The sequence below is a fragment of the Symsagittifera roscoffensis genome, chromosome 9, assembly GCF_963678635.1.
Source record: "Symsagittifera roscoffensis chromosome 9, txSymRosc1.1, whole genome shotgun sequence".
NCBI classification, from domain to species: Eukaryota; Metazoa; Xenacoelomorpha; order Acoela; family Convolutidae; genus Symsagittifera; species Symsagittifera roscoffensis.
Genome location: NC_087070.1, coordinates 9,321,801 through 9,348,920, shown reverse-complemented (window position 1 = coordinate 9,348,920; position 27,120 = coordinate 9,321,801). Strand labels below are relative to the sequence as shown.

General features: G+C 33.8%; 2 protein-coding genes across 2 annotated transcripts in view; both read left to right on the top strand.

Moving 5' to 3' along the window:
- Nucleotides 1–6,936: 6,936 nt before the first annotated feature.
- LOC134854713 (uncharacterized) overlaps nucleotides 6,937–27,120 on the top strand; it is an 84,526-nt gene continuing 64,342 nt past the window's right edge. The window contains exons 1-2 of the mRNA XM_063871068.1: nucleotides 6,937–7,816; nucleotides 26,926–27,104. Coding sequence (XP_063727138.1) covers nucleotides 7,449–7,816; nucleotides 26,926–27,104 — 547 coding nt within the window. The 5' untranslated portion in view covers nucleotides 6,937–7,448. The remainder of the gene's footprint in view (nucleotides 7,817–26,925; nucleotides 27,105–27,120) is intronic.
- The window catches only part of LOC134854121 (hypoxia up-regulated protein 1-like), a 506,694-nt gene continuing 498,006 nt past the window's right edge, over nucleotides 18,433–27,120 (top strand). The window contains exon 1 of the mRNA XM_063870240.1: nucleotides 18,433–18,440. The gene's annotated coding sequence lies outside the window, so the exon portion shown is untranslated. The remainder of the gene's footprint in view (nucleotides 18,441–27,120) is intronic.

Sequence of the window (27,120 nt, the reverse complement as noted above, 5' to 3'; positions counted from 1 at the left end):
GAAAACTTCAACCTGTTGCTCAAGTCTGACTTGCCGTTTTGAACCAGCCAGGTTCAAGCGCCATAACTTCTGTTCAAAAGTTTGAAAAATTTGTTTTTAGGTGATTTGACTAAAAAGACTAGATTTTTTGGACCAAGTTAACGCCCCCTCCCAAACCCGTTTAAGTGGAAGGATGTTAACTTGGTTCTGAGCTCCAGCTCTCGGTCTATCAGAATAGAACATTTTACACGCAGCGCTTAGCAAAGTTAATTTAAAATGAATGCAACGCTGCGCTGGAGGATCTTAACTTGGTCTTATTGAGGGGAGGATGTTAATTTGATCCAGTTTCAGATTTGAAGTTTAAGCGAATAAAAATAACGAAGGGTATAGGTTCAAAACATCAAACCACGTGCACTTCATGGCGCAAAATTTTAGGCCCGCATATTCTGGAATATTTGAGACAGTGTGGTTTTTTGCCATGAATCATAATCGATTATATTGTCATAATATGGTCAGCATCTATAAAATGGCAAAAAAATTCATTACAATCCATTAAAAATGGATTATATTCCTAATATTTTTTTGTCAATATAATCCATCATCTACAATTTCATTCAAAATTATGTCGTTTCCTGTTTAACGCAATTGCTACGCATTAATTTTCATAAAAAGTTACCTTGTTATATTTTACCATAAAAATTACATATTTTGTCTCTACATTTTTTTTCATCGGAGTTTAACACTTCATTTAAACCCATCCCTTTGGTTGTGGGGGGAGGTAAAAAAAAGCTTGAGAGGGCGAGGGGATTACGTTGAGACATGGTATTTAGTAAAAAACATGGCATACATTTTGCAAATTTCTCGCAAAATTTTGCAAAAATATAATCGAATTTAGTTTTAAAAATGAAATGGTTTATAATCGATTATAATGGATTATACTGATTTTTTTTTATAAAAAAATGGATTATAATGGTATTATAATCGATTTCGTGGTCTGAATTTTACATCTGTAACGGATTATAATGAAATATTTTTGTCTCGGAATCCATTGTAATCGATTAGAAACCATGAGCGCTCGGTGCGGGCAGCTATTCAATCCGGTTCAGATTCAAATTTCAAAAACTCTGTTCATTTTATCGAAAATTTCATAAATTTTTCAAAATCTAACAAACTCTTGTATCAACGTGGTAGAAAAGTGAGATATAAAATTATCCCTTCAACTTCGAAATTACAGACGTTGATTGGCAGATGGATTATTTACTGATCGGCCCTGAAGCGAGCAGTCGTGTTTTTGTTCAGATGCTCGTTTAATCCACTTATTCTCAGCTTGGAGTGGTAAATATATTTGATTTGATTCTTGAACTAAAAGACAGAAGAACGCGTTGTAGCAAAATAAGCTGATTAGTGAATGAGGTTACTCAAAAGGCGGTAACACAAAAATTCTATTTTTATAGAATTGTAGTATTCTCAGGTCAAAAATAATATAGTCTTGCTTCGTATTCTTACGGTGCTTATAGCTTATTAGTAAACCAAGTTTAAATAGACGCACTGATTCTTCATTTTTCTTTCGCAGTCAGGTAAAAATTGTTTTGTTCTTACATTTCACTATAGATTCACTTTTCATATATTTTTCGAGGTTAACTAGTAAGCTGTATTACCATATTTTAGCTTCCGTTTTTACCGTTCATCAAACACAAGTAAGATAAATCTCTGATTACACATTCAAGTACGACAATGAGTCATCATTGAAAAAATTGAGCTAAGCCTACTAAAAATTGTTGAAAATTCCAATATATGAAGGAAGGTTTTTGAGTTTTTTTGATTTTTTAAACAATATGCAACGATAATGTTGTGTTCATTCACGTTTTTTATAAAATGCAGATGCCGGTTGTAAAAAAATTTCGATTGTAAAAGACAAAATTGGCTGTTAGAAAAGGATTCAAGAGTTCAGAATGTGAAACTATTCAGAAAGGGGTTAGAACTCAAAATGTGAAGAGGCTAAAAGTACTCCCCTCAATCGAAAGTTTGATAGATCGAAGCCCACCCGGGTTGACCAAAAATGCTAGTCATACAATTTTCATATATGGAAAAATGCTAATCATACACTTTTCATGCAATTCCATAAGTACAGAAAATTGCATCAAAAGTCTATGATTAGTATTTTTTCATATATGGAAATTGTATGACTAACATTTTTCCATAAACCAAAAATATTGATTTTATACATTTTAGTTTCTCAAAATTTTTTGGTTGTGTTCGGAACCGAACACAAATGACATAAACCTTGGTTACTCAAACGTAGTAACCAAAAGTTTGGCCGTCTCGCATTAAAAATGCATTGGAAATGTTTTAATTCTGTCTCACACAAATAATTTAACGAAAGGAACGAACTTTAAAATTTTGGCAAAATTTTTCAAAGATGATTATTTCTGAAATTTGAAAAAGATGTCATACATATAAAAAGGGGAGCTTTAAGCGTTTTTGAAAAAAGTTATGAAGAGAAAAGGAAAAAAAGTCAATATTAGTATATCCGGGACTACGTTATACACACAAAAACTTAAATTTTGCATGCAAAAATTTTTTCAAAAAATGATTGTTTGAGTACGAAAATCAATTTGCGTTCGAAAAAAAAACACAAAAAAAGTTTTGGGGCAATTTCAAAATTTTTTTGAGAAATTTTTGTCGTCGCCATCAAAAAAAGCTAGTCATACATTTTCCATATATGGAAATTGTATGATTAGCATTTTTTGACAAAAAAATTTTCTTTTTATGTAGTACGATACACTGAAATTCATGCCAAAACAAGAGAAAAGGTTTTTGAAAATTCGACGACATCATTTTAGCAAAATGAATGAAATTTGTATGATAAGTATTTTTTCATAGACTTAGTTTTTGGAATTGTATGATTAGCATTTCTGGTCTATGGAGGTCAACCCGGGCATCTTGATTGTTGTTCGTTGCTTGAGGGTGAGACATATTACCCAATCGAGAAAAATTACCAATAGTTAACCTGAAAAGTAAAAGAATTTGGAAGCGTAATTTTTGTTTAAAAAAGTCAGTTTTTAAAAGCGGAATTTTTTTTCGGTTTTTTTTTTACAAAAATTGTTGTGGTGCAAGTTTGTCCAAATTTTTGTGGAAACAATCAAAGTCAAAAATCATTGGTTTGAATATTTATACGGTGTGTGCAACAATTCACTTGTTGCAAATTTATTCCTTTTTCTCATAGTTTCTTGATATTACACAATTTTCATAAGCAATATTTTCCTCAGAATCATTGCTAACCGGAGGCAGTGGCTCGTATATGTGTAACACTGACTTTTTTAGAAAGCTGTTTGTCGTTATCGCTAGACCAAAAACAACGCTTGCTTTTGACATGTTCCTAACTCTGTGTGGCCATTGCGATGTTATTTTTTGTATTAACAAACTTCTGGCATGCCCCCAGGATTAGGGCATAATTTTCGAATTACTAATTTTTTACAAACTGTTTATTGTCAACGCTACATGATTAACAGATCTTCCTTTTGATTTATTCTTCTTTTTTTGTAATTTAACTTGGTCGTTGAGAAATTTCTTGCTTAAATTTAAAAAAAGCAAATTTCAAAATCGTGGCTTATCGCAGGTTTTATATTATTATTTTTATCAAATTTTGTATCAATACCAATCTTAAAATTCAAGCGACATTTAGCTTACTTACTAGAGCCTTGAGAACACTTTCTTTTTTTTAAATTTTTTTTCGTATTTTGGCAAGCTCGTCGAGTTAATATTTTTTGATTAATAAAGTCAGTTTTTGAAAGCGTAATTGTTTTTGGTTTCTTCTGCACAAAAACTGTTCAGGTGCAAGTTTGTCCAAAATTTTTTGGAAACAATCAAACTCAAAAATCTTATATTTATCTTACGCAGGTTTTGTATCATTATTTTTATCAAGTTTTGTATCATTACCAGTCTAAAAATTCAAAAGACGTTTAGCTTAGTAATTAGAGCATTGAAAACACTTTGTTTTGTTGTAGTTTCGCAGGTTTTGTATCATAATTTTTGAGCCACTCTATAGTTTTGAGAGCAGTTTCTCGTCGGGATATGAGTTTGAGATATTTTTATTGTTTTTACTAATTCTGCGCTCATTGAATTGATTATTTGGCTGATTGTAAACAAAAATAAAACAACAATTTTTTTTGACAAAACATTATGGAAAGATTTTTTTAGATAAAGATGTTCAAAATGAAAACAAAAAACAAATCAAAACATTTTGAAACAGTAAAACTTGCCATGAGTTTCAGTATTTGGGAAATCCCAACATTTAAAGTTTTCAGAGTCATGTTGGAACCCAGAAAACCAGAACAATCTCCAATTTTTTGAATTTTCTATCAATTACGTAAAACTCTCAGATAGTAAAACTGCGTAAAACAGCTCAACGTAAAACAGCTAAATTACCTCGTTCATAAATAAGTTACAAAGAGTCAATAAATGTGTAATCAATCTTGGTTAATGGAACACCTTGGCAGTAAATTAATGGAAGTCGAGAAAATGCATTCCAGTGTTTTGAGATTGATTTTTCGTATACAAAATTGCAACTCTTTGCGCAGCTTTTCTTTTTCTGTTGAATTTTGCTTTTTATGGAATCTTGAAACTCGTATCAAAATTACTTGTAGAAGTGTTTTATGGCGAACGACGAAATTCACAAACCCGAGACAATAAAAGAACGTGAACTCAAAAAGTAAACGAAAAAAATTAACACACAACCACCAGTTCATCGAATATCTGTCATAATATCAACTCAATAATTTTTATCACTTGATTTTGGACAACAAAATTGTTGTTGGTGAACATTTTTTTGGTGGGTTAGTAAAGGGAATTGGGCTCATAATTTTAATTTTCTATTCAATATTTTTTGCCAAGTAAATAAGTGTTATCCGGGTTGACAAAAAATGGTTATCATACATTTTTCATTTATGAAAAAAAAAGCTTATTATACTTTTTCATACAATTTCACAGAGTGAAAGTATATTTATGAAATTAGCAAAATAAGCATTTTTTCCATATATGAAATTGTATGATAAGCATTTTTTCCATACTATGAAATTGTGTGATAAGCATTTTTTCCATAAATGAATATTCAAAAAACTTTTGTTTCGAAATTTCATGTTTCAACCGAAACACTAACCAAAGACTTTTTGTCATGAGAAAACCCATAGAGTAGCTGGCAGTTACCACGCAGATAAACTGCATTTGGTGGTTTCAGCCATAAGAGTTAAATTTGAAATTTTCACATAGAAATATATACCAAAAAAGTAACTTTTTGAATGTGGCTAGATATTTTTTAGATTGAAAATTATGATGGTTAAGAAAAAAAGGCCTGTTTTTTTTTACAAATTTTTTTTTATTTTAGCAAATGAAACAAAATATAATAATCGTGTTTACAAAAAAAAATCATTTTCATGTGATTTTTGGGTTTTTGGGTGAGAAAATCATTTTACGAAAAAAAAAATTTGCATGCAAAATTTGACATTTTTGTGTTGATAATGTAAACACAAAAATATCAAATTTTGCTTGCAATTTTTTTTTCGTAAAATTTATAGTTTAGCACAAAAGAAAATTTGCAACCAAAAGAGGGATTAAAAAAATTTTACCTCAAATTCTTATTTTTGTTTATGAAAAAAAATGCATATCATACAATTTTCAAATGCATATCATACAACTTTATGATAAGCATTTTTCTGTTCGAATCTAAAATTATGTTTTTGATTTTCAATATGCCCTCTATCATAGATATACTTATGTAAATCTATTTAAAATTACCCAGACACGTTTTTTGGTGATTTTTGAAAATTTTATTTTTTCTATGACAAAATGACTAATGTATAATTTTCATACATGAAAATTGTATGATAAACAATTTTTATAAAAAATTTTAAATCACTTTTTTAATGACCAGAAAGCTTCAAAAGAGGCAATTAGACCAAAAATATTCATTAAAAATTTTTAAAACACCTTTTAAACTTTGCATGAATTTTCTATGATAAGCATTTTTTCCATAGACTTCATATATGAAACTGTATGACAAGCATTTTTCTTCTATGGACGTCAACCCGGGTACTTTATTTAAACAAAAAAAAATCATTTCAACCAGCAAAGAAATTGAAATATTTCAAATTTAAAATAATTATTCTGCTTTCTGAGACATCGCTTTGTCCAATAGCGTTTTGTGTTATAAACGGTGTATAAACTATGGCTCGAAAAGAATATTTTATGATAATTTTTAGCGCTATAGTTCGCATATGGGCTGCAAAAATATCAAGCCATCTAAAGTAAAATTGTTCCCTTGAAACCCAAGCTAGTCATTAAATGATATTATTGTCAATTCGGTTTACTGAGTTCATCAAAAAGACTACAAACACGTTTTCCTTTTTACTCGGAAAGTCTTGTAAGAGGTTTTGTTCTCAGTGACTTATCGCGTATTCTCTTATCACATAAAAAGGGTCGCTATCTTTAGAGAACATATAGCGAACAACCCATAAAAAACATATAACGGAAATGGGCAAAAACGTTGAATTATACAAGTTTAAAAATAAAAAACAGCGGCGTGTTAATTCTTGGTTATACCCCCTAATTTGTACGTAGAATTTAGGCTTTTCTTATTATTATTTTAATTTCCCGAATTCGCATTTTCAACCCGCGTTGACCACAAATGCTTGTCATACAATTTTCATACATGGAAAAATGCTTGTCATACAATTTTCATACATGGAAAAATGCTTGTCATACAATTTCCAGATATGCAAAAACGCTTATCATACAATTTTCATGTATGGAAAATTATATGATAAGGGTTTTTTCCGTACACTCATTGTAAGAAAATGTATGATGAGCTTTTTTTCGTGGTTGTAGATTTTTAGGTCAAACCGTGCAATGATCGAAACCCAAGCTTACCATTAAAGAGGGGGGGGGGGGGGGGGGGGGAAGTTTGAACTGAAAAGAAAACTAGCATTCTCTTGAGTTCATTTAAAATTACAGCTTGGAGGTTAGTACGTTATAGTATTCACTCAACAATCAGCTAATGTTGAGCTTGTGAACATAGCAATACATCTGAAAGCCAATTCTAATGACAGTCGATTTACGTACCACAGAAATACCATTCAAAACGCCATATATAATTTTGCTTAGCTTATGCCACCGAATTCAATATACTTGTTCTTTAGTTTTATTTCTGCGTTCTACTTTGTGTAGTTAGAATGTAGTCGCGATTATCTAATTGTTATCTTTGCACATTTGAAAACATTTTTTTGTTTTTTTTTAAGATGAATTTTGGTAAATGACGTCACAGTAATCCCAGAAAAAAAATGTTTCAATTGATATATTCACAATAAGTAGTTATTTTATATTCTTTTTCAGCTTTCATATTATCCAAAAAGAAAAAAATGTCCAGCAAAGTTTAAATTTAGTGAGTGTCCAATTTTTTCATATCCTTGCTTTACATGATTATGTCTGTTCCGGACCAAAATTTGAGCCCAATTTTACTTTTGCCGACCAGTAACTCGACAAATAATACTATCTCAAACATAACTACTAATGGTTTTGCATCAAGCCACTTCGATCATAACCCCCCATCTGCTGAAAATTTTCTGAGCAGTCCAAATGACTTACTCGCATCTGCTCGATTGACTGGAAACAGTTTGAACGAACATTACGAGCAATTATCCGTCGGAAGTTCCGGAAGCTCCTCGTCCAGTACTGGCGTCACTGCTACTGTGAGAAATTGGGCTATCTCGGACTCCCCAGGTTTCGGGGGGTTGTCGGGGACACAACCGGGACCCTGTCCTATTTGCGGCGATGTCGTGTCAGGGTAAGACATTAAAATATTTTGCTTTATTTAATTCTTTTTTATTCTGTTTCTTAAGAACTCCAAAGTAATATCTTTATTTGTATCATTATAGCTATCGTTTTGTTAATGTTCCGACTTCCAAGGAAAGTGACGGAAACTTTATGCTTAGGGTGGTTATGATTGGGTTGATAAAAGTCCAGACTAACCAAAAAGTTTGCACACATTTTTTTCCCTCACTTCAAACAAAGTTGAACATAAAAGGGAGCATATTTCCAATCAAAGAATTTTTGCAATCTCCTTAGAAATAAGGCAGTTAAATTGATTGAAAAACGTATAGCCTGAAAAAATAATCATAGGTTTTTATTTATTTGACCACACTTTTTTTGTTAAAACCCATTATCTAAAAAAAATTACTTTTACGGAAGAATGCGTGGTATTACAGCATTTCCGGTTGAATTTAATAACTCAAGAAAAAGCATGTCTGAAATTGAAGTTTTTGCCAATCAGACTCAAATTTCATGAAAAGCGGATATTTCCTCCTCGATGAATGCAAATTATTTCAACCGTTTGATTTTTATTACCACAAGGTGATAATAACATCGTCAGCTTTTTATCAATTTTAAGAGGCAGTACATCAGTTCCGAAGTAAAACAGTGCCGAAAATCAAAATCTTGTTCCACAATGCCGAAACTTATTTTTTATACTGTTTTTACTTATCCGAAATTACTGACAAGTATTTTTTTTCAAATGGATGGAAAATGAAAAGCTGAAAATGCTATTTTAATTGATGCCGCTTATAAAAAAAAAATTCCCGAAGCGCGGCGTCATAATATTCTCTGAACAAACAATTATCTCGGCAAACTGTGAACTTTTTTCGTTTCCGCGGTGGAATCCCTCATGCGCGAAGGACCGAAGCGCGAAAATAAAAATCAGTCAAACAGATTTCAGTAAACTAAAATTTGGGAAAGAAAGTAAACATTTCCAGGGTTTGGAGTATTGATATTGACCGAAAAAAATGTCAGAAATCTGCAAAAATTTCAATTTGTCATTGACCGCCGGAAAAATGGGACAAATTTTACATTTTAAAGGTTTAGTTATGAAAGAAGCAAAATGTTGATTCATTTAATTCATTTTAATTGAATGGCAATTGTTTTTTTTTTAAATTGGCTTTCCTTTAATTTTATCTTCGGTCCTTGGCCTACAAGTTTTCGCCCATTCGGTCCTTCGCGCATGAGAATAACCCCCCGTTTCCGCTTCAAAGCTCAACACAAAGATCACACAAAACTGCCAACAATTCATCAACAGAAGTCAAAAATTTCAAATGTCATCATATTTTGACAATGTTGGTTGATCACATTTTCAGTTTCGGCACTGTTGTATTTCGGCATTGTTGAACTCAATTTTAAACGCATTATACAGACATGGCGCTCAAACAATTTAAATGCCGTCTAGTTAAGTTCTATTGCAATTTTAATGGTTATTGAAGCGTTTTCTGTTATTTTCATAAGGGCAGTACAACAGTGCAACAATGAAAAAAGTTCATTAGTGCCGAAAATTGATGATTTTCGGCACTGTTGAACAAGAAAATTGTTTTCGGCTCTGTTGTTATTCGGCACTGTTGTGATGCCCTTAGAGGGGCGTTCAACAGTGCCGAAGTACAAGAGTGCCGAAAACAAATTTATTGTTCAACAGTGCCGAAAATCATCAATTTTCGACACTGTTGTACTTCGGCACTGTTAAACGCCCCTGTTTCATAACTGCCGTATTTTCTGAGTTCATATTGCATTTTTAGGGTATTTTGTGTTATACGGCCAAAAATGTCGGAACTGTTAGTTGAATTCAATATTTGCTTAAATTAATTTCAAGCAATCATATTTGACCTTTATGATTTAATTTTCAAAGTAATCAAAATATCAATATTGGGCCGTAAAAAAGACCCCATTATAGTCAACTTATTAGTTAAACTAGACAAAATAAAGTTAAATATGGGTAATTTACTGATTTTTATAATGTAATATGATTGACAATTCATAGTCAAATTCGAAGATTTGTTTTTTTTTAAATGATTGGCATCAGCAAAGACTTTTTCACAAAATTAATTTGATACAGTTTTCATTCAAAAAAAACTTGATTAGACTGGTATAAAAATACTTGCCAGTATGAGCAAGCTGGCCATTTTAAAATTCAAAAATTATATACACTTCAATTATAGAAACGGGGTCTTACGCACTGAGCGGCCCAAGGTCAATATTTTCACATTTTGAGCTGGAATTTATGCCGTCTAATCTAATTGACTAAATTAATCAATTTCAAGCAATGCGGTTGAACCTTTTAATTAACATTTTTAACAGATAAAAAAGTATTAGCCGAAATTATCAAGAAAATGAAATGTAAAAAGGGTTCAGCGGAAATAAAACGTCTATAATTTCGGTCATTTCGGCTAAAAAATTTATCTGCAAAAATTTTCAGATGAAATGCGAAAACAAGTTCGTTGAAATTTATCGGCTAATTTTCAAAATAAATTGACTACAATAGCTACAGATAAAAAAAATTGCCGATGTTATCTCGTTTAGTGCTTTAAGACCCTATATCCACTGTTAAACAAGAAAATTGTTTTCGGCTCTGTTGTTATTCGGCACTGTTGTGATGCCCTTAGAGGGGCGTTCAACAGTGCCGAAGTACAAGAGTGCCGAAAACAATTTTATTGTTCAACAGTGCCGAAAATCATCAATTTTCGACACTGTTGTACTTCGGCACTGTTAAACGCCCCTGTTTCATAACTGCCGTATTTTCTGAGTTCATATTGCATTTTTAGGGTATTTTGTGTTATACGGCCAAAAAGGTCGGAACTGTTAGTTGAATTCAATATTTGCTTAAATTAATTTCAAGCAATCATATTTGAACTTTATGATTTAATTTTCAAAGTAATCAAAATATCAATATTGGGCCGTAAAAAAGACCCCATTATAGTCAACTTATTAGTTAAACTAGACAAAATAAAGTTAAATATGGGTAATTTACTGATTTTTATAATGTAATATGATTGACAATTCATAGTCAAATTCGAAGATTTGTTTTTTTTTAAATGATTGGCATCAGCAAAGACTTTTTCACAAAATTAATTTGATACAGTTTTTATTCAAAAAAAACTTGATTAGACTGGTATAAAAAATACTTGCCAGAATGAGCAAGCTGGCCATTTTAAAATTCAAAATTTATATACACTTCAATTATAGAAACGGGGTCTTACGCACTGAGCGGCCCAAGGTCAATATTTTCACATTTATCTGCAAAAATTTTCAGATGAACTGCGAAAACAAGTTCGTTGAAATTTATCGGCTAATTTTCAAAATAAATTGACTACAAAAAAAAATTGCCGATGTTATGTCGTTTAGTGCTTTAAGACCCTAGATCCGATGTGGAGTAGAAACTTTCTATTTATCTCCACAAAAAACTAAGATGAGGTACATCAATATAATTGTATGAAAACGCTGCAGATGATAACTCAAGAAACATTTTTTATTTCGTCCTGACAAAACAACTTGATTATTTTTTGCTTTTCGACAGATTTGGAGCAGCGAAATGAAAACTACTTTGTATAATTATTTCTGGAAAACTTTTAAAACATCTAAAATGGTTCACATAAATGGTTGCCGAGAAAGAAATGTTTAAAATTTGACATGATTCATATCAAATTTTTTCATTCCTTGCCAAAAGAAAAAAAAATAACTTCGATAAAAGCTTTTTGTAAGAAAAATTTTTGCACTTTATTCGGCTGAAATTGTATTTTGAAAAAAAAACTAATCGGTAAGTATTGTGTTTTTTGAAATTTTCATCAAAGTTAGCCAATTTCAACAAAAGAAAACTATACCAATTAGTTCGATATCATTTGAAGACGTTTGTATCAAAACAAGTGATTTTCAATTCATTCGCTACAGAAGAAAGTTTGATTGTCGTTCCTTACATTTCCGTCGTGAATTCTTGCAAACTATATGTCACTTATTCTAAAAAGTTTATTGTTACTCTTAAGTGAAAAAATTAGAGAGCCTATTTTTTGATTACTTAAGAATTTTACATGATACTCGATACTTTTTCAAACATTTGATTTAATAGAACATGAATGAATTTCTCGCCTGCCTAACCGAAAAGTTTTTTTTTTCAATTTGAAGGGTAAATCATTTTTAAGCTTAAAAAAAACTTCATTAGACTCTTCAAGGTGTCCTTAATTAAAAAAGAACATGAAAACATTTGAAAAAATTGCTTTACTGTAACCACTGGTTTAATTTTAATCATATAGAAAAAATCGACTGCCTGAAATTAACTTGAAAAGAAAGAAAAACTATGCAAGAAAAATGTGTTTATTTTTAACCACGCGTTTAATTTTAACTACTGTATGGAAATAACTTCATAGCAAAAGTCTCCCACTGCTAGTATTTTTTTTTGTGCCTTTTTATACTCTGTATCTCAATAATTATTAAGAAATTTAAAGAGTTTTTGGGTTAAGTTCTGTTCTTTAATATGATCTAACACGTGAAAAGATTTTCATCTTCAACTTCTCGTCCACTTTTATTTTCCAAGGCTGTTTATAAACCCAGCAAGTCAAAATTAAGTCACAAAACTTTAGTAGGTTTATTATGTCTTTTTAGTATGTTTTTAATATCTTTCTGATAATTTGAGCACTTTTATTCGATAGTTTAAGTTATGGCTCTTTTTCCTTTTCCCCCCACCTCACACAAACATGAATTTTATAGTCTAACGAGTGGTTTTACAAGGCTAATTATGAAGACCAAATATGTTTGTTATGGCCTAATCAATATGCATGTCTATTTTCATGACAATCGGACAAAGTGAACAGTAATTTCAAATTGAAAAATTTGCAGGTGGAGGGGGGAAAAGGAAAAAGAGCCAAAGTTATTTTTCTTTCAGTGAAAACAATGTAATTGATACTTGATCTTTGATAAACTGATAGTTGAAATCTCTCTTATGTCTTCAATTTCAAAAGTTAACGTCTTTAACGTCAAAAAATCTACGTTTTTTTCTCTGGTACCGAAAGTTGTGTTACCGGCACTTGTCTTCTAAAAAAACATACTCATTTACTAAAGTCAATCATCAAGAGGCTACATCTAATCGTAGTCGAAGAAAATTATTTATAGGTTTTTTATACATGCAAACTTAATATAAAATACTCGTTTTTTCAGAAACAAAACTTCAATATTTTTCTCTTTTTTAGTTTTATCCTCATTTAATGAGCCCAGCTTATGGTGATATGTTATATAAAAATGAAACTATGAGAAAATTGAGCTAGCTTCAAATTTGTGCTGAAAGTTTCTTTTTTTTCTTCAATAGTTTTTGGACTTTTTAAAAAAATTCTCAATGCAAAGTTTAGTGATCAAAGCTTGTTAACAGTTTACTGATCAGAAGTTGTCAATAGATTTTTGTAAAAACCTTGAATGGATTGATTAAGGCATTTAACTTTTCAAAATCCAATTCAAACACATTTATTTTTCCAAAACTCATGCAAAAAATGATGCCTATATTTTTCTACAAAAAAGCAGACTGTTATGCTTACTCATTAGCAGAGGCAAGCAGCCTCTCTTTCGGCGTCTGACATTTTGAGTTTCGCTTCACTTTTTCAAACTGTCTGTTTCATGTTTACCTTTTTTTGGCTTTCATTTTAGTTTTCATTGGGAATATTAGCAAGCTCTTGAGATTGGGTCTTTTTTGATAAACAATGACAATAAAAAAAAGAAAAAAATATATTACTATTTTTTGACAAACAATGACAATCAGAAAAAAACGTTTTGACAGTTCCGTCAAATATATATTGTTAAAAAATTAGGATACCACTCGTAGTTGTATAAGAGTGTACTTAAACTAAGACTAGATTAAGATTACGGATGATTAAGATTCCTACTAAAATTGTAGGCTTTTATTTAAGACTAAATAAAAGACGGTGATGCTAACTAAGGTAAGAGAGGATTAAAAGATTGAATTGGTTTCGGTTGATTTGTTACGTATCATAAAAGATAGTGACCAATTCCGAGTCTACCAAAAGCCGTTGCGCTTTTGGCAGGTGTATAAATTAACAACTTAAAGGTCAACGATCAGTAAAGATCAGAGGTTAAATGAACAAACAATAATACTTTTACACTCCCCGCGAAAATTTATCTATAATCTATCCATTTCGCCTCTCAAGAGGAGAACAAAACAAAAGTAATTAAGCGCTAGAATAAATGACTAAGTAGGCGCATTGTTTAGGACCCCCGAGAGTGGTTCTAGAACAGTAGGAACACAGACTTGGTAAAGCACCGAGGGCCAAGAAAGCGTATTGTATACTAGGTAAAATTGCACGGTTATCAGGTCGAAAGAGCGGGTGTACGGTACGGAAAAGACCGATGAACGGGCCCGATGGGCCGGAAAGCATGTTCTTCAGCAATAACAAAAATTCAAAAACAAAGCACCTTAGATCGAATAGTATGTTTTCGTCGGGTGAAATAAATATAGACTGGTTACTATGGGCGAGCAAGAAACTGGAATAGCACCAGGGTAAATTGAGCAGTAAGGTAGGCAGGGAGTTATCCTTAGAATAGGCAAAATAAGTGGTTAATACTAGGATGGATAAATCTAATGGTTATCCGGTGGTAGCGCCCAATGGGTGAAAAGAATTTTACCGACATTTCGGCGAAATTATATGGCTAAAGCAAGGTTATAAGTGTTACCAATCATCTTTTTGGTTTAATATGACAGCACTGGAAGTTTGTATGACTCTATGGCAATGGAATGTTAATAGCATTCAACAATAAACAAATAGTAAAGGTACTAAAAGTTTTGTATTGAAGTTTTTGAGAGTTCATGAACGTTTATGATAACATCTGGATTGGAGCTCCTACATCTAATTAGTTTCCCGATTTGCTGCCTTGTTTATTGTCCATCTCCTTAACTCCTCCAGCGTCATTGGCCGTCCAAGGAGTTCTACCGCCGAAATGATAAAGGAGGTGTTCAGCCAGTCTGGGTCAGGTACAATGGGGACAAATGTAGAAGTTGAGGTTTCATAAGGTAGGCCCGATGGGTTAAATTTCGTGGAACAGACATCAGGGCTAAATTTGACTTTCTTTTCAGGAGTCTTTTGATCATCTGTTTTCGAGGGTTTCGGGTCACTTGGGTACGCATAGTTTTCTTCCCGCAAGTGAACTATAGTAGGACGCGATGATGAAGGTGCTGTTAATGTTGTCAGGTCTACTAGGTCGACATGATGGCTTTCCATTTCTACGGTAGTTGCTTCTAACGTTGAGCATGCTGAGACTAAACTAGGTGAACCAAATTCTGGAGCATCACGATCTTTATCAGTTAAATCAACTACACTGGTAAACACTCTCTCACCTAGCATCTTGGGAGGCTGCCTAGTTCGCATAGGTCTGGTGTTCTGACGTGTAAAAATTTCTGACAATTTTTTCGAGGGTGGTGATTTCATTGGTGATGACGCCTTTCTTTTAGCGGTACCGGACAATTTCTGTGTTTTCGTGGTACAGTCAGAGTGTATTTGTTTGGATTCCGTCCCCGCCATGGCGATTGGTTCTTCAGTAGACTTGGAAAACTCTCCTCCGGGATTCTCTGGAAGAAACGGCATTTCTTGACTCGCTTTATTGGCCTCCTCCATAGTGTCCAAGAGAATCAACTGTGGGATCGCTTGTGAGTCTCTTTCATTATCGCCAGAATCCAATTCGATCAAAGGAATCGCATCTAAATCGACCTTGTGATCAACGTGGTCTGATATTTCTAGCTTAGGATCTGTTCGTTCGGAGATTAGGTGTTCGTCTGATTTTGTAGCTTCGAGTAATGTTTTATCCTTGAGGTCTTTTAGTGAAATTAAGTCGCTAGCATTGTCGTCTGAAATCTCTTCATGTGGTTCGATCATCACTCCGGGTTCATTAAACGACTTTTGTGAAGGTCGGGTTTGCCCGACGGGCTTGATTCTTGGTCATTTCGAGGCCTATCGGGGTTCTCAGTCTCTTTCTCTGTTCTTCTTCCTCTCTGAGAAGAGTTTCCCTAGAGCCGTTCATGGCCGCGTTTCGTCTCGCAATATCAAGCTCTTCGAATTTCCACTGAAGATTTCTTTTCTTTTGGGTTGTTCTTGAGCTTTTAAATCCGACATTTCTTGGTGGTTTTGCAGTTTTCCTCAATCCTTTAGTCGCATAAAATCTAACCACTTGATCTCGTTTTCTTGGACTTGGTTTCTTCTGGGTGCACTGTCTTTTAATGGCTAAATCAGATTTACGTATTATTTTACCATTTTTTAAAGTCACAGTGTGATCTGATTCCCTTACGATTTCGTCCTTGAGTACTCTATAGTATGGTTCATTTTTCGTTCTATCTTGGATTTTTCGATAAACAATGGTCTTACCCGACGGGTTGTTCAGAATTGAGTCCTTTATGCCCAAGGCATCTCTTTTTTCTGACCGAGAGAGCACTTTTACTGGGGATCCAGCACTGGTTGGTACATATCTCACAGCATTTGAGATATCCTCCGAGGATGATGAGTTTTCATCAACTTCTCCATCTTCTATATCGTCGGGGGCGTCCCAGTCGTGTCTTCGCTCTCGGCTCATTAGTTTTTTGCCCTTATCTATACATAACAAAGTTTTATTCCAATCAAGGTTATTCGAAGAGGGTGATTTGACCAAATTATGCCAGATGGTGTTAGGGGATCTACCAAAATGTGCTTCGAAAGGAGAGCAGTTAAGCGACTGCTGGGTTACTGTTCTTAAGCATTTTATTATTTTCAGGAGTGCAGATTCTAGTGAAGGTTTTGGACGTTCTTGTGCCATAACCAAGAGTCTTTCCTTAATGGTCCTGATTAGACGTTCCACTAGTCCGGTAGCTCTATGATCACCCACTGGGCTAAATATCACCTTTATGTTGTGATCGTGGCAGAATTCTCTAACTTCCTTGGAGATAAAACCAGATCCTTGATCTGTTCTAATGGTTCTAGGTATCCCGTGTAAAGCAATGTATTTACTAAGGAAGTTTATGATAGATTTAGCCGATGTGCTGGATGTTATTTGAGCCGATGGGAATTTTGAAAATCTGTCAACACACACCAATATGTATTTTTTTGTTCCCCATACTAAAGGTAACGGACCGGCGAAGTCTAATTCCATTTCTTGGTTTGGCTCTTCGACCATTGGGAGTTCCCCTAGGGTATTGTGTTTTATAAGAGGTTTCAAGTTTTTACCTGCTTTCACGCACTCAATACAGTTCTCGCCGTGGACTTTGATTTCACGGTAAATTTTCGGCCACCAGATGTATTCGGTTGCCAGACTTTTCATTGCGAACTGGCCAGGGTGAGCTTCGTGTAGTCTGTTGAGCATAGTCGATCTTAGGCATGCTGGGATTACTAATCGGTTGTCAAGATACAGACATCCTCCACTGACATGTAAATTATTTAAATATGATTTGTAGTAGTTTCCCAGTTGTAGAATATCCTGTTTTCGGTCTTCCTCGATTGCTTTGATTATCTTTTTCAGAACTAGATCTTGTTTTGATAAGAGGGACATAAATTTTGAATCAAATATTTCCGGCCAAGAGAAAGGGAATATGTTAACTGTTTTCTTTTTACTAGGTGATTTTTTCTCGGGGTTATCCGACGGGTTACTAGTAGTTGGTTTTAAAACGTCCGTGTTTTCTTTGGTAGTAGGTTCTTTTTGTCGGTTAATTTCAATTTGTTCTGCCATTTCTTTCAGGATGTTAAAATTCGTTAAAAAATCGTTTAATTTGCAAGATGAGTCACACCGTTCTGTTCGCGAGTGAGAATTTTGACACACTGAAATGTTTGAATAGTTAGCTATCGCTTGGAAAGTTTCAGCGACATTAGCAATTCGTTTCTCACGTTCTGTTTCTTGACTGGTCATATGATCTGTTGACTGGCCAATCGTATTGCAGGAAGTGACGTCATGTGCTAAGAAATGTTGAGAGAATTTATTTCTTATTTGCGCCCACGAATTTTTTGGCATTAGATGATCAAAACCTAGGAGCGTACTAATCTGATTTACTGAAGCGATAACAAACTTTTCGTCATCCAGAGAAACTGGTACGGGTTCACCCGATGGGTGTCGGGATATATAATCAACAAATCCCATATCTTTACCGGGTAAATGTTCTACAGTAAAGTCGAACGGTAATAGTTTATCCGCCCAACGGGTGAGACGTGATTGTGATTGGTGTATTTATCGTCTTTCAGTGCTCCTATTAGGGCTTTGTGGTCTGTTAAAATTGAGAATTGTTTACCCAGTAGATAATTTTTGAAATGATCTAGTGCCCACACTAATCCCAGTAGTTCAAGTTCATTAGTGCTGTATTTTAATTCGGCAATATTCAAAAATCTGCTAGCGAACGCTACGGTCTTCCAATTCCCCCGATGGTCTTGTTCAATGGACGCGCCCAATCCTAAATGTGAGGCATCGCATTTCACCCGAGTGTTCAGTTTTACATCGAAATGGTGGTTCGTCACCGTATTACAAATTTCGTTCTTGATTTTTTCAAACGCTTCCGTATGTACTGTGGACCACTTAAATGGTTTATTTTTTTGCATAAGTTCTCTGAACGGTGTTGATAGGGACGCTAGGTTTGGTATGAACTTATTAAATTGGTTAATCGATCCCATTAATGATCTGATATCTTTGATGCAGTTTGGTTCTTTTAGATTTCTAATTGCGTCAGATTTATGTATTAATGGTGTCGTCCCTTTTGCGTCGATTCTGAATCCCAACCATTCTATGTTGTGGGTTAAAAATGTGCATTTTTCCCATTTTATGGCTAGTCCCTCGTCATCTAGCGTTTTTAACACATTAATGACTAGCTTTTTATGTTCTTCCTCGCTACCCACGGTGGCGATTAGGATGTCGTCAAGATAACAATGGGTATTTGGTAGTTTTTCCGTCAAACGGTCCATTATTCGTTGAAATTCATTAGGCATATCGCCTAGTCCGTAGAATCCGGTTTTAAAACGGTATGAACCCGTAACTTCTCCCCCCACAATGTTAAAATTACACTGATTACTTGCCTTTTTAGAAAGCGGTATTTGGCTGTAGGCGTATTTTAAATCTATCGATGAAAACCAGATGTTTCTTTGATCGTGGCCGCTAATAGTAACTGCTACGTTGTCAATTAGTTCAAATAGATTCGTCATTTCATATCTATTGCGAAATATCAGTTTGTTTAGTAGTTTTGAGTTCAATGCTAGTTTGATTGATCCGTCCCTTTTTGCTGTAATCACGATGCGGGAAATAAAACAATCTTCAGAGCATCTAGATAGTTTTTCGATGTGTCCGTCTCTTAATAATTGTTCGATGCATAGTTTGACTTTGGGGAGAAGATGGATCGGGATACGTTTCCCTTTCACCTGTATCGGTTTTATCGGTTCGTTAAAATAAGTATTAACTACGTAGTTTTTTGATCTACCAGTTCTTTTTATGAGGTCTGAAAAGTGCTTTGAAATGTATAATTTAAACTCACTTTGAGATGGTGTCTCTTGGTTTTGATCCTGTTGGTTGTCCGATGCGAATTTTATTTGATTGACATTTATCCCAATGGGTGATACTTTCTGGTCTTCCCATGACTTTAACCCGTTGGGTGGAGGTTTTTTCTGAAATACTACAATGCCCAAATTCGGTAAGATGTCGTTTCCTAGTAGATTTCTTTCAGCCCCTTCAGTGATAAAAAGTTTTTGGTCATTAGCCTCCCATCCTTTCGATCGGATTTTCACTCGAACTCTTCCAATGATATTGATCGTACTCCCGAAGCCCTGGTATGCTTTCTTTGTTATTTCATCCACAGGTTCTAGCTTTAGAAATCTATCTCGTATCTTCAATTCGTGTAGTAGGTCTTTTTTCATGAAGGAAACTGGACTTGCGGAGTCAATTTGAATCTCGGTGTAGTAAGGGTTGAAATTTCCCCGAGATACTTTTAGTGTCTTTTTCAATTCTAATCCTTCGTGATTAAATACTGTTCTCACTCCACGCTCTATTTTGTTTTCTACGGCATTTATTTGGTTATCTGTGTCAACGGCTAGAACTAGGAAGTCGTCTAAGTTAACCTCAAATTAGGGATTTTCCTGCGGGTTGGTCCGGATATTATCGTTTTCTTGGGGTACACGATTCTGATCGACGATGTTAGTTTGTGTTTTTGCTGAACTCCTACAGTGTTTGGCAAAATGTCCTTTCCGTCCGCACGTATTGCAGTTTCTATCTCTAGCCGGGCATGTGGATAGGTGTCCTTTTTTGAATTGCTGACCGCAATTGCGGCATTTGTTATTTTCGACGATATTTAGGGTTGGTTCGTTCTTCACGTATTGTGGTCTTGGTCCTGGGTTGTAAGTTGGGAATTTTAGATACTGTTGATGGGTTTTAGTACCTTTTTCGTGAACTAATACGTAAGATAGTACGTTTTCTGGGGTCAAGTATTCTATACATAGTTTCTTTTGGATCTCGACATTTCTCATGTTTGTGATGAAAATGTCTCTTACTAGTTCTGACTCGAGTTCCCCCAGTTTACAATTTTTTGCTAGTTCTGAAAGAATTTCATGGAATTTTTCTAAGGACTCATGTTCTTTCTGTCTTCGGCCAAAAAATTTAAACCTTTCGTATGTTAGGTTTGTAGTGATCGTGAAAGTAGTTTTTAATAGTTCCCAAAATTCTGCGAAATTGATATCCAGAATTCTTTTGCCAGGATATTTTATGAGAGAAGCATTTCTGTCCTTCTTTTCCGAGTGCTAGGTATAACTGTGATTTTAGCTTCTTGTCAATGTCTCCGATTTGAAGTCCGTTAAATTTGGCGTTATCTTCCGCCCTCCTTCTTCTGAATTCTTCGTTATAATTTTGTACTGCTACTCTGTGATGGTCCTCTTTTTCGGCCCGACGGGCCTGATCCTCGGATGGGTCCGGTGGTTCTGTCGTAGGGTAAATTAGTTCGTTTCTTATCGGTGGGTTAATTACATCTTCGATGTCTACGGAGTCTTTCGCAATAATTGTCAATTGAAACTTTTCCGCCCACCTTTCCCAGTCATGTTGATTTTCGTTTGATGAGTTGTTCCAAAAAAAACGTAGATTCGATTCGTTAGACTGCGCCATGTTAAAAAATTAGGATACCACTCGTAGTTGTATAAGAGTGTACTTAAACTAAGACTAGATTAAGATTACGGATGATTAAGATTCCTACTAAAATCTGTAGGCTTTTATTTAAGACTAAATAAAAGACGGTGATGCTAACTAAGGTAAGAGAGGATTAAAAGATTGAATTGGTTTCGGTTGATTTGTTACGTATCATAAAAGATAGTGACCAATTCCGAGTCTACCAAAAGCCGTTGCGCTTTTGGCAGGTGTATAAATTAACAACTTAAAGGTCAACGATCAGTAAAGATCAGAGGTTAAATGAACAAACAATAATACTTTTACATATATGTGGAGTTTTTTTCTTATCAATTGTACTTCTATGAAACTATCTTCCTATTTTAATTCATCCTGCTCGTTTTAATTGCTCAAAAATTATTTAAAATCCAAGTTTTCGAAACTCGATCTTCTCGACACTGAGGGTTTTTTTCGTGTGAGTCTTGACTGAATGCGTTTTAGAAAGATATGGATTTTTTTATCTATACTGGGCGCCCGTAAAAATGCATTATCAAAAAAAATTTTCAATCCTTCTTCAAAATAATAAACATTGACGAAATTATGAAATCTTACAAAACAACGCAAGTTTGGTTTTTCCGGTTTTTGTTTCTTTACAAGCTTCAAAAAACCAAATACCTCAAATATTATCAGAAAACCCCACTTTCCTCCAAAGAAAAAAATGTTTGACTTTTCCTTTATGTTTATTTAGTTTTTTGACATTTTAAAAACAAAGACTTTCAAGAACTGAGCCTGAATCAAGGCTTCAAAGTTTTTTCTATAATTTGAACTAGGTAATGCTTCGGCCAATATTTACGTTTATTTTATACAAAAAGGTTTTTCTAAGAAATTAATTTCCAGGCGAGTCGTCATGTTGTGTTGATATCTATCAAAGCAGGCGATCGGATTTTGCAAATTCTTGGAAAAACACCCTGAAATTTTGATTGGTTCATCAAAGTTTTCAATGTTGCGATTTTCACATCGCTCAGTATAAAACAGATTGAAAGTGATAATATAAAACAGATTGAAAGTGATACTTGAAAGTGATAAAATTATGTATGTAGTATCTATATATAAGCAGGGGCAGATCTAGGATTTTCTCGTTTTTTCAAAAAAATTTCGAATAATTTTGTCGACCTTTTTTTTAGTTCGACCAAATTGATTTTTCGATCTCTCCCAAAGCACTGTTTTGTCCCTATTTCGGCCAAACTTTCTGCGCCGCAGGCAAAATTTTGAAAAAACAGGTCAAAAAAGGCGTTTTTTGGGCACTTTTTGGGCAATTTTGACCAAAAAATTGTGTTTTTCGGCGCGCGCTCCCCCCCTTTAAAGTAGTATATATTGGCGCCAAAGGCGTCTTTAGAAAATTTTTAGGGTTCGTCACCAAAAAAAAGATATATCAACAGTGCAAAGGGGGGACCCTTTGGGTCGGCAGGGGGTCGAATCCTTGAGGGGAAAGGGTAAGCGTCCTCCCCGCCCCCCCCAATCCGCCCCTTTATTTAAGTATATGGCTCAAAGTGTGAACTTTTTTAATAACGTGCCTTAATAATGGTTTTGTGAACAGGTGTAATTTCAAAAACTTTAATCTTGTTCCAAAGCAACAATTTTCAACTTTTTAGGAGTTATGAATGCGAAATTAACCTTCCGAGAAAGTTTTTGAAAAGCATTCTCTTAACCTAACTGTTTCAGTATTATTCATATAAATGGTTATGACTTCATAAGTTTTGTCATTCTTGAAGTTCATTCCGAAAAGTAAAATTGGTAGCATGTAGTTTAAAAAAAAAACAGTTTTGGTGTCTTAATTTCTGGTTGAATAGATGCGCTATTTGATAACAAAGTCTTGGAAAAAAGAAGAATGTAAAAAAACAACAAAGCGAACCATTGCGCTTTTTGTATTTTCTAATTTTAAAATAGCTTTTTCTGTAGTCTGTGTTTTTACTGGAGATTCCAATTAATGAGGATAAGGTACATCAGGGTCTTAGATTTGTTCAAACAATGCATTAAATTGTAGTCTTCAATTACAAGAAGGGAAAATAATGAGAAGTACTTTACTCAGAATGAAAAAATGTCATTGAACAAAATTTGTTTTCAGAGAATTGATTGCGTCAGATTTCAACATGCATATATAATGCACTTCATAGCGCGGGAAAGCGCTTTCAGCGAATAAAAATGAGAAAATGCAACAAATTTTCTGTTATTTAGTTGTTAAATACAATTATTCTCTGCTTAAGCTGACGTTTTAGCTGCTCGCTTGCTGCTAATTGATCTCAAAATAAAAAAACTTACTGCTTATAGAACAGCTTATGCGAGAACAAATCTTCCTTTCTAAAATTTTTATTCGGTTCTGAAAAACTTGAGTGGTCAAAATTAAGCGTGAATTAAAGTTTTCAGTCTCTAAAATACCTGTTTTCATTGATAAATATTAAGTATTTTAAATAAATTATCTATAACATAAACGCCATCGCAACTTATCTGAGCTACCCCCTATCAATTATTGGCCATCATTTTTTCGATCAAAAATTGTATCGGCTTTACCTGGGGCTGGAAGTGATCGTGGTTTTTTCCTTCCATCCACCCGGCAAACTTATATATGAAAATTTTATGGTCACCATGTCCAACTTTTTACAAAAGTTGACATGCGGAGTATCTAGGCTAAAAAAAACAAATTGGAGGGGGGCGAGCTAATTTCTTGCATCTGTACTAGTCTTTGCATTGAAGTAAGCTTTTTCTGGGATAAAAGAGAAAGAAAATTGTTCAAGCAAAAAAAACAAATCACAGTCATAATTTTAAACTGATGACATTAATGATCTTTTAAAGTTAACTACAGTATTTACAAACTTAAACCCGAAAGCAGTTTTCTAGTATCGATAATACTTTTTTAAATCATTCCAGGCAAACGTTACCTAGATGTTCTCGCTAGAATTCATAGCGAGAAATACTATGTTCGTAAGTAATGAATTTTCCGGTGAACGAAGAACAGTGTGTGAGAAAACTCGAAAAAAAACTGAAAAGCGAAACGAGGTTCATGAGTTTTTCAGACGCTGTTTCAAAACTGATTTATTAATGGATTCCTTTTTGCGCTTTTTATGACCTTGAATTGTGCTTTTAAATATCGAAATTTATGGCATTTCGTTGTTCTTTGTTGACTTGTAGTTTCCGATAGTTACAGTTAATTTACGTCTGAAAGGAAATGTTGTCAATCAACCAGCTACCCGAAACCGATCTACCTCAGAACCGAAACGAGGCAGAAATACTAGAAACTCAACGATACTCTTACGTCGATCCGAGCAAATACATCCGATATCAGCAACAGTCCATGCAATGTCAAGTACTTAGATACAAGCCCTTACCAGTTTTTTTCCGGGTCTGAAGCTGCTCGTTTGCGCAATCTGTCGGAGGATTCTACGGAAGGGAAAGTTTTGTTAATTGACCAGAAATATAAATATTAATCAGGCCGAGTGAAACATTGAAAACGAGAAATGTAGTTGTCGAGTGTGGCAATTTTCATAAGCCCGAATCCGCGAGGAATTGACGCCATTGAAAAATTTATTTAAATTGGCAATTTCATATCCCGAATAAAGTGATTAGGGCTTGTTACTAAAAATTGCCAATAACAAAAAAGTAGCTGATATCATTTGCTCACTATCGAGTTAGAAATTTTGCAGAGCATACAAGTAAAGCTTGTACTAAATGGCTTTAAAAAAGTTTTTTGTTAGTTACAAAAAACATGCTTTCGCTTTTATTTTAATCTGCTATTGTAGTTAAATTTAAAAAGATTATCACACTTTCTAATTCGAAATTTTGGCTGAAAGTGGTTTATTTTAGATGAACGTTATTTTTTTTCACTCCCTTCACTTCATTTTAAGTGAACGGCTCGCTTGCTGATACTTATTAGACCAAAAAACATTTAAGAATTACTGCTTATGAAAGATTTTATACGAGAAAACTTTCCTTCCTAAAAACCTTACTGGTTGATCAGGTCGAGAATGCAAAAATTAGTGTCCTAGTCAGATTAGGGCAAATATTAGTGCAGGAAACTAAATCTTGATGCTTAAAAGGGTGTAGTTGAGTTCATTTTCTCAAGATCGATGTGTAATTGTTTTTTTTTAATTTAATGTCCAAATGGTCGAAATGAGGCATTTTATAAAGTAAAAATTTGCGTTTATTTTGTCCACTAGTGTATTCCTTGCAATTTCATGCAGCTCGGAAGACTGCCTGTAGATGGCCTCTTTACAGCAAAACTTGCTGGTAAGTCCTTGAAATAAAATTTTTGAAAGTTTCAGAAATGGTAGTTGAGCATAATTGCTCTTGGTTTAAAATGAAATTCTTTCAAAATGGTTCTGTAATAATCTTTTTAGAACATGAAATCAAAACTTGCATTTAATTTTTTTCACTAGTCTAGATTTTTTTTGCTCATATGTTTTATTATTTTTATCAATTTCAATCAAACACCCATTTTTTTTAATTTTTGAGCCAAAATTCAAGATTGAGAAGGCTACCATTCGGAGTTTTCTTCATTTGTCCTAAATTATCTTCGAACCAATTTTTTTTCTAAATGAGTGGTAAGATTTTTTTATTTTACTTGATGATATATTAACATCAATTTCAGTTGCTTTTTATTTCCATTTGATTGGAGCATGTTAGCTAATTCAGACTACTTGATGCAATATTTATGTCAATTTAAAGTTGTTGTTTTTTTTTATTTTAAAACCAATTAGGCTGGCTTCTATGTTGCTGAAAACAGATTGTCGAAATTTGATTTTTTCCCCAAAAGATAGAAAACAAGAAAAGTTATTGCCAGTGTGAAATTAGGCCGGTGGCATCCAATCTCCATTTCCGTTTCAAAGTTCGTCCAACTTGGAAGTAAACTCAACTTTTATTTTCAAATTGGTGCTCATATATAACCCAACTTTTTTCTTCGTTCAGGTACCAATAGGTTTCAAAAAATCATAAAAAACGCCATATATCGAAAACTAAAATTACTTGAATAACACTTGTTCTGATAGTTTTTGATAGGACCAACCTGACAGTTTTGCTATAGGGCAGGGAATATCAATCTTTGGGAAGTTTTTTAAAACTATAACTTGTGAAAACATCTGAAAAATCAAAAAAACCTTCATATCTTGAAAACTCAAAGTATTTTTTTTTCAGATTTTGAGGCAAGAATTTCAACCCCTGGGTATCCTGACAGCAAACCATAATAGAGTTGGAAATTGCTAAATTTTGAAAAATTTTAAACCTAAAGTTTTTGAAGTTTTTTTGAAAAAATTACAAAAAAGCCATATATTGTTAAATAAAAAGATTTGGGTATTCATTGTTGGAATTCAACCTCGCAATCCTTGAGAAACTCCTGACAGCACCGCATCATAGGGTAACTGGTTTAATATTTGGGTTACACAAACACTGGCACGAAAAACGCCCATTACAATGTATAGATAGATGAATCCCATGTTTACACAAACCATGCACTTCGCTGCCATCTTCCCTCGTCCCATCTGGCATCATAGCTACAGCTTTAATTTCACGACTTGCAATTGGCCCAGTATTTATAAAATTAAAAAATGAAATAAAACTTCAAGCATTATGCAATATACAATACAGCTCGAACATGCAAACACAATACGTTGAAAAAGTTTAAAGATTCAATTTTAAAAAAGCACACGCATTCAATTTTAAAAAAGATTGATTGGAATTTAGGAAATTACAGAATTACCAAATTAATTGAAAAAAGCAAATGATAATTTTGTGTTAGAAAATATATCTCAGGATCACCTAAAATTTCAAATTTATATACAAAAAAGCGTAATAAAACTGGATTAAACTTCTATCATTAGCTTTATTTTCGAATTTTTTTTCAAACAGATCGGAGCTCTTGTTTTGAAATTACCCATTTTAGTGAACGAAAACCTAAATTAGCTTGTAGTTTTGTCTTCCAGTGTACTTTTTGTTTATTTCTTATTTTTCGGTGTGATCTAGATATCACTACGGAATCGACAGCTGTGAGAGTTGCAAAGGGTTCTTCAGACGTAACATACAACTCCGCCAGTCCCTCTCCTGCAGACTGTCTGGTCACTGTGACGTCACCAAAGAGTCCAGACGGAACTGTCCCGCTTGCAGGATGAGAAAGTGCATAGCTAAGGGCATGCAGGCTACCTGTGAGTCATAGAGGTC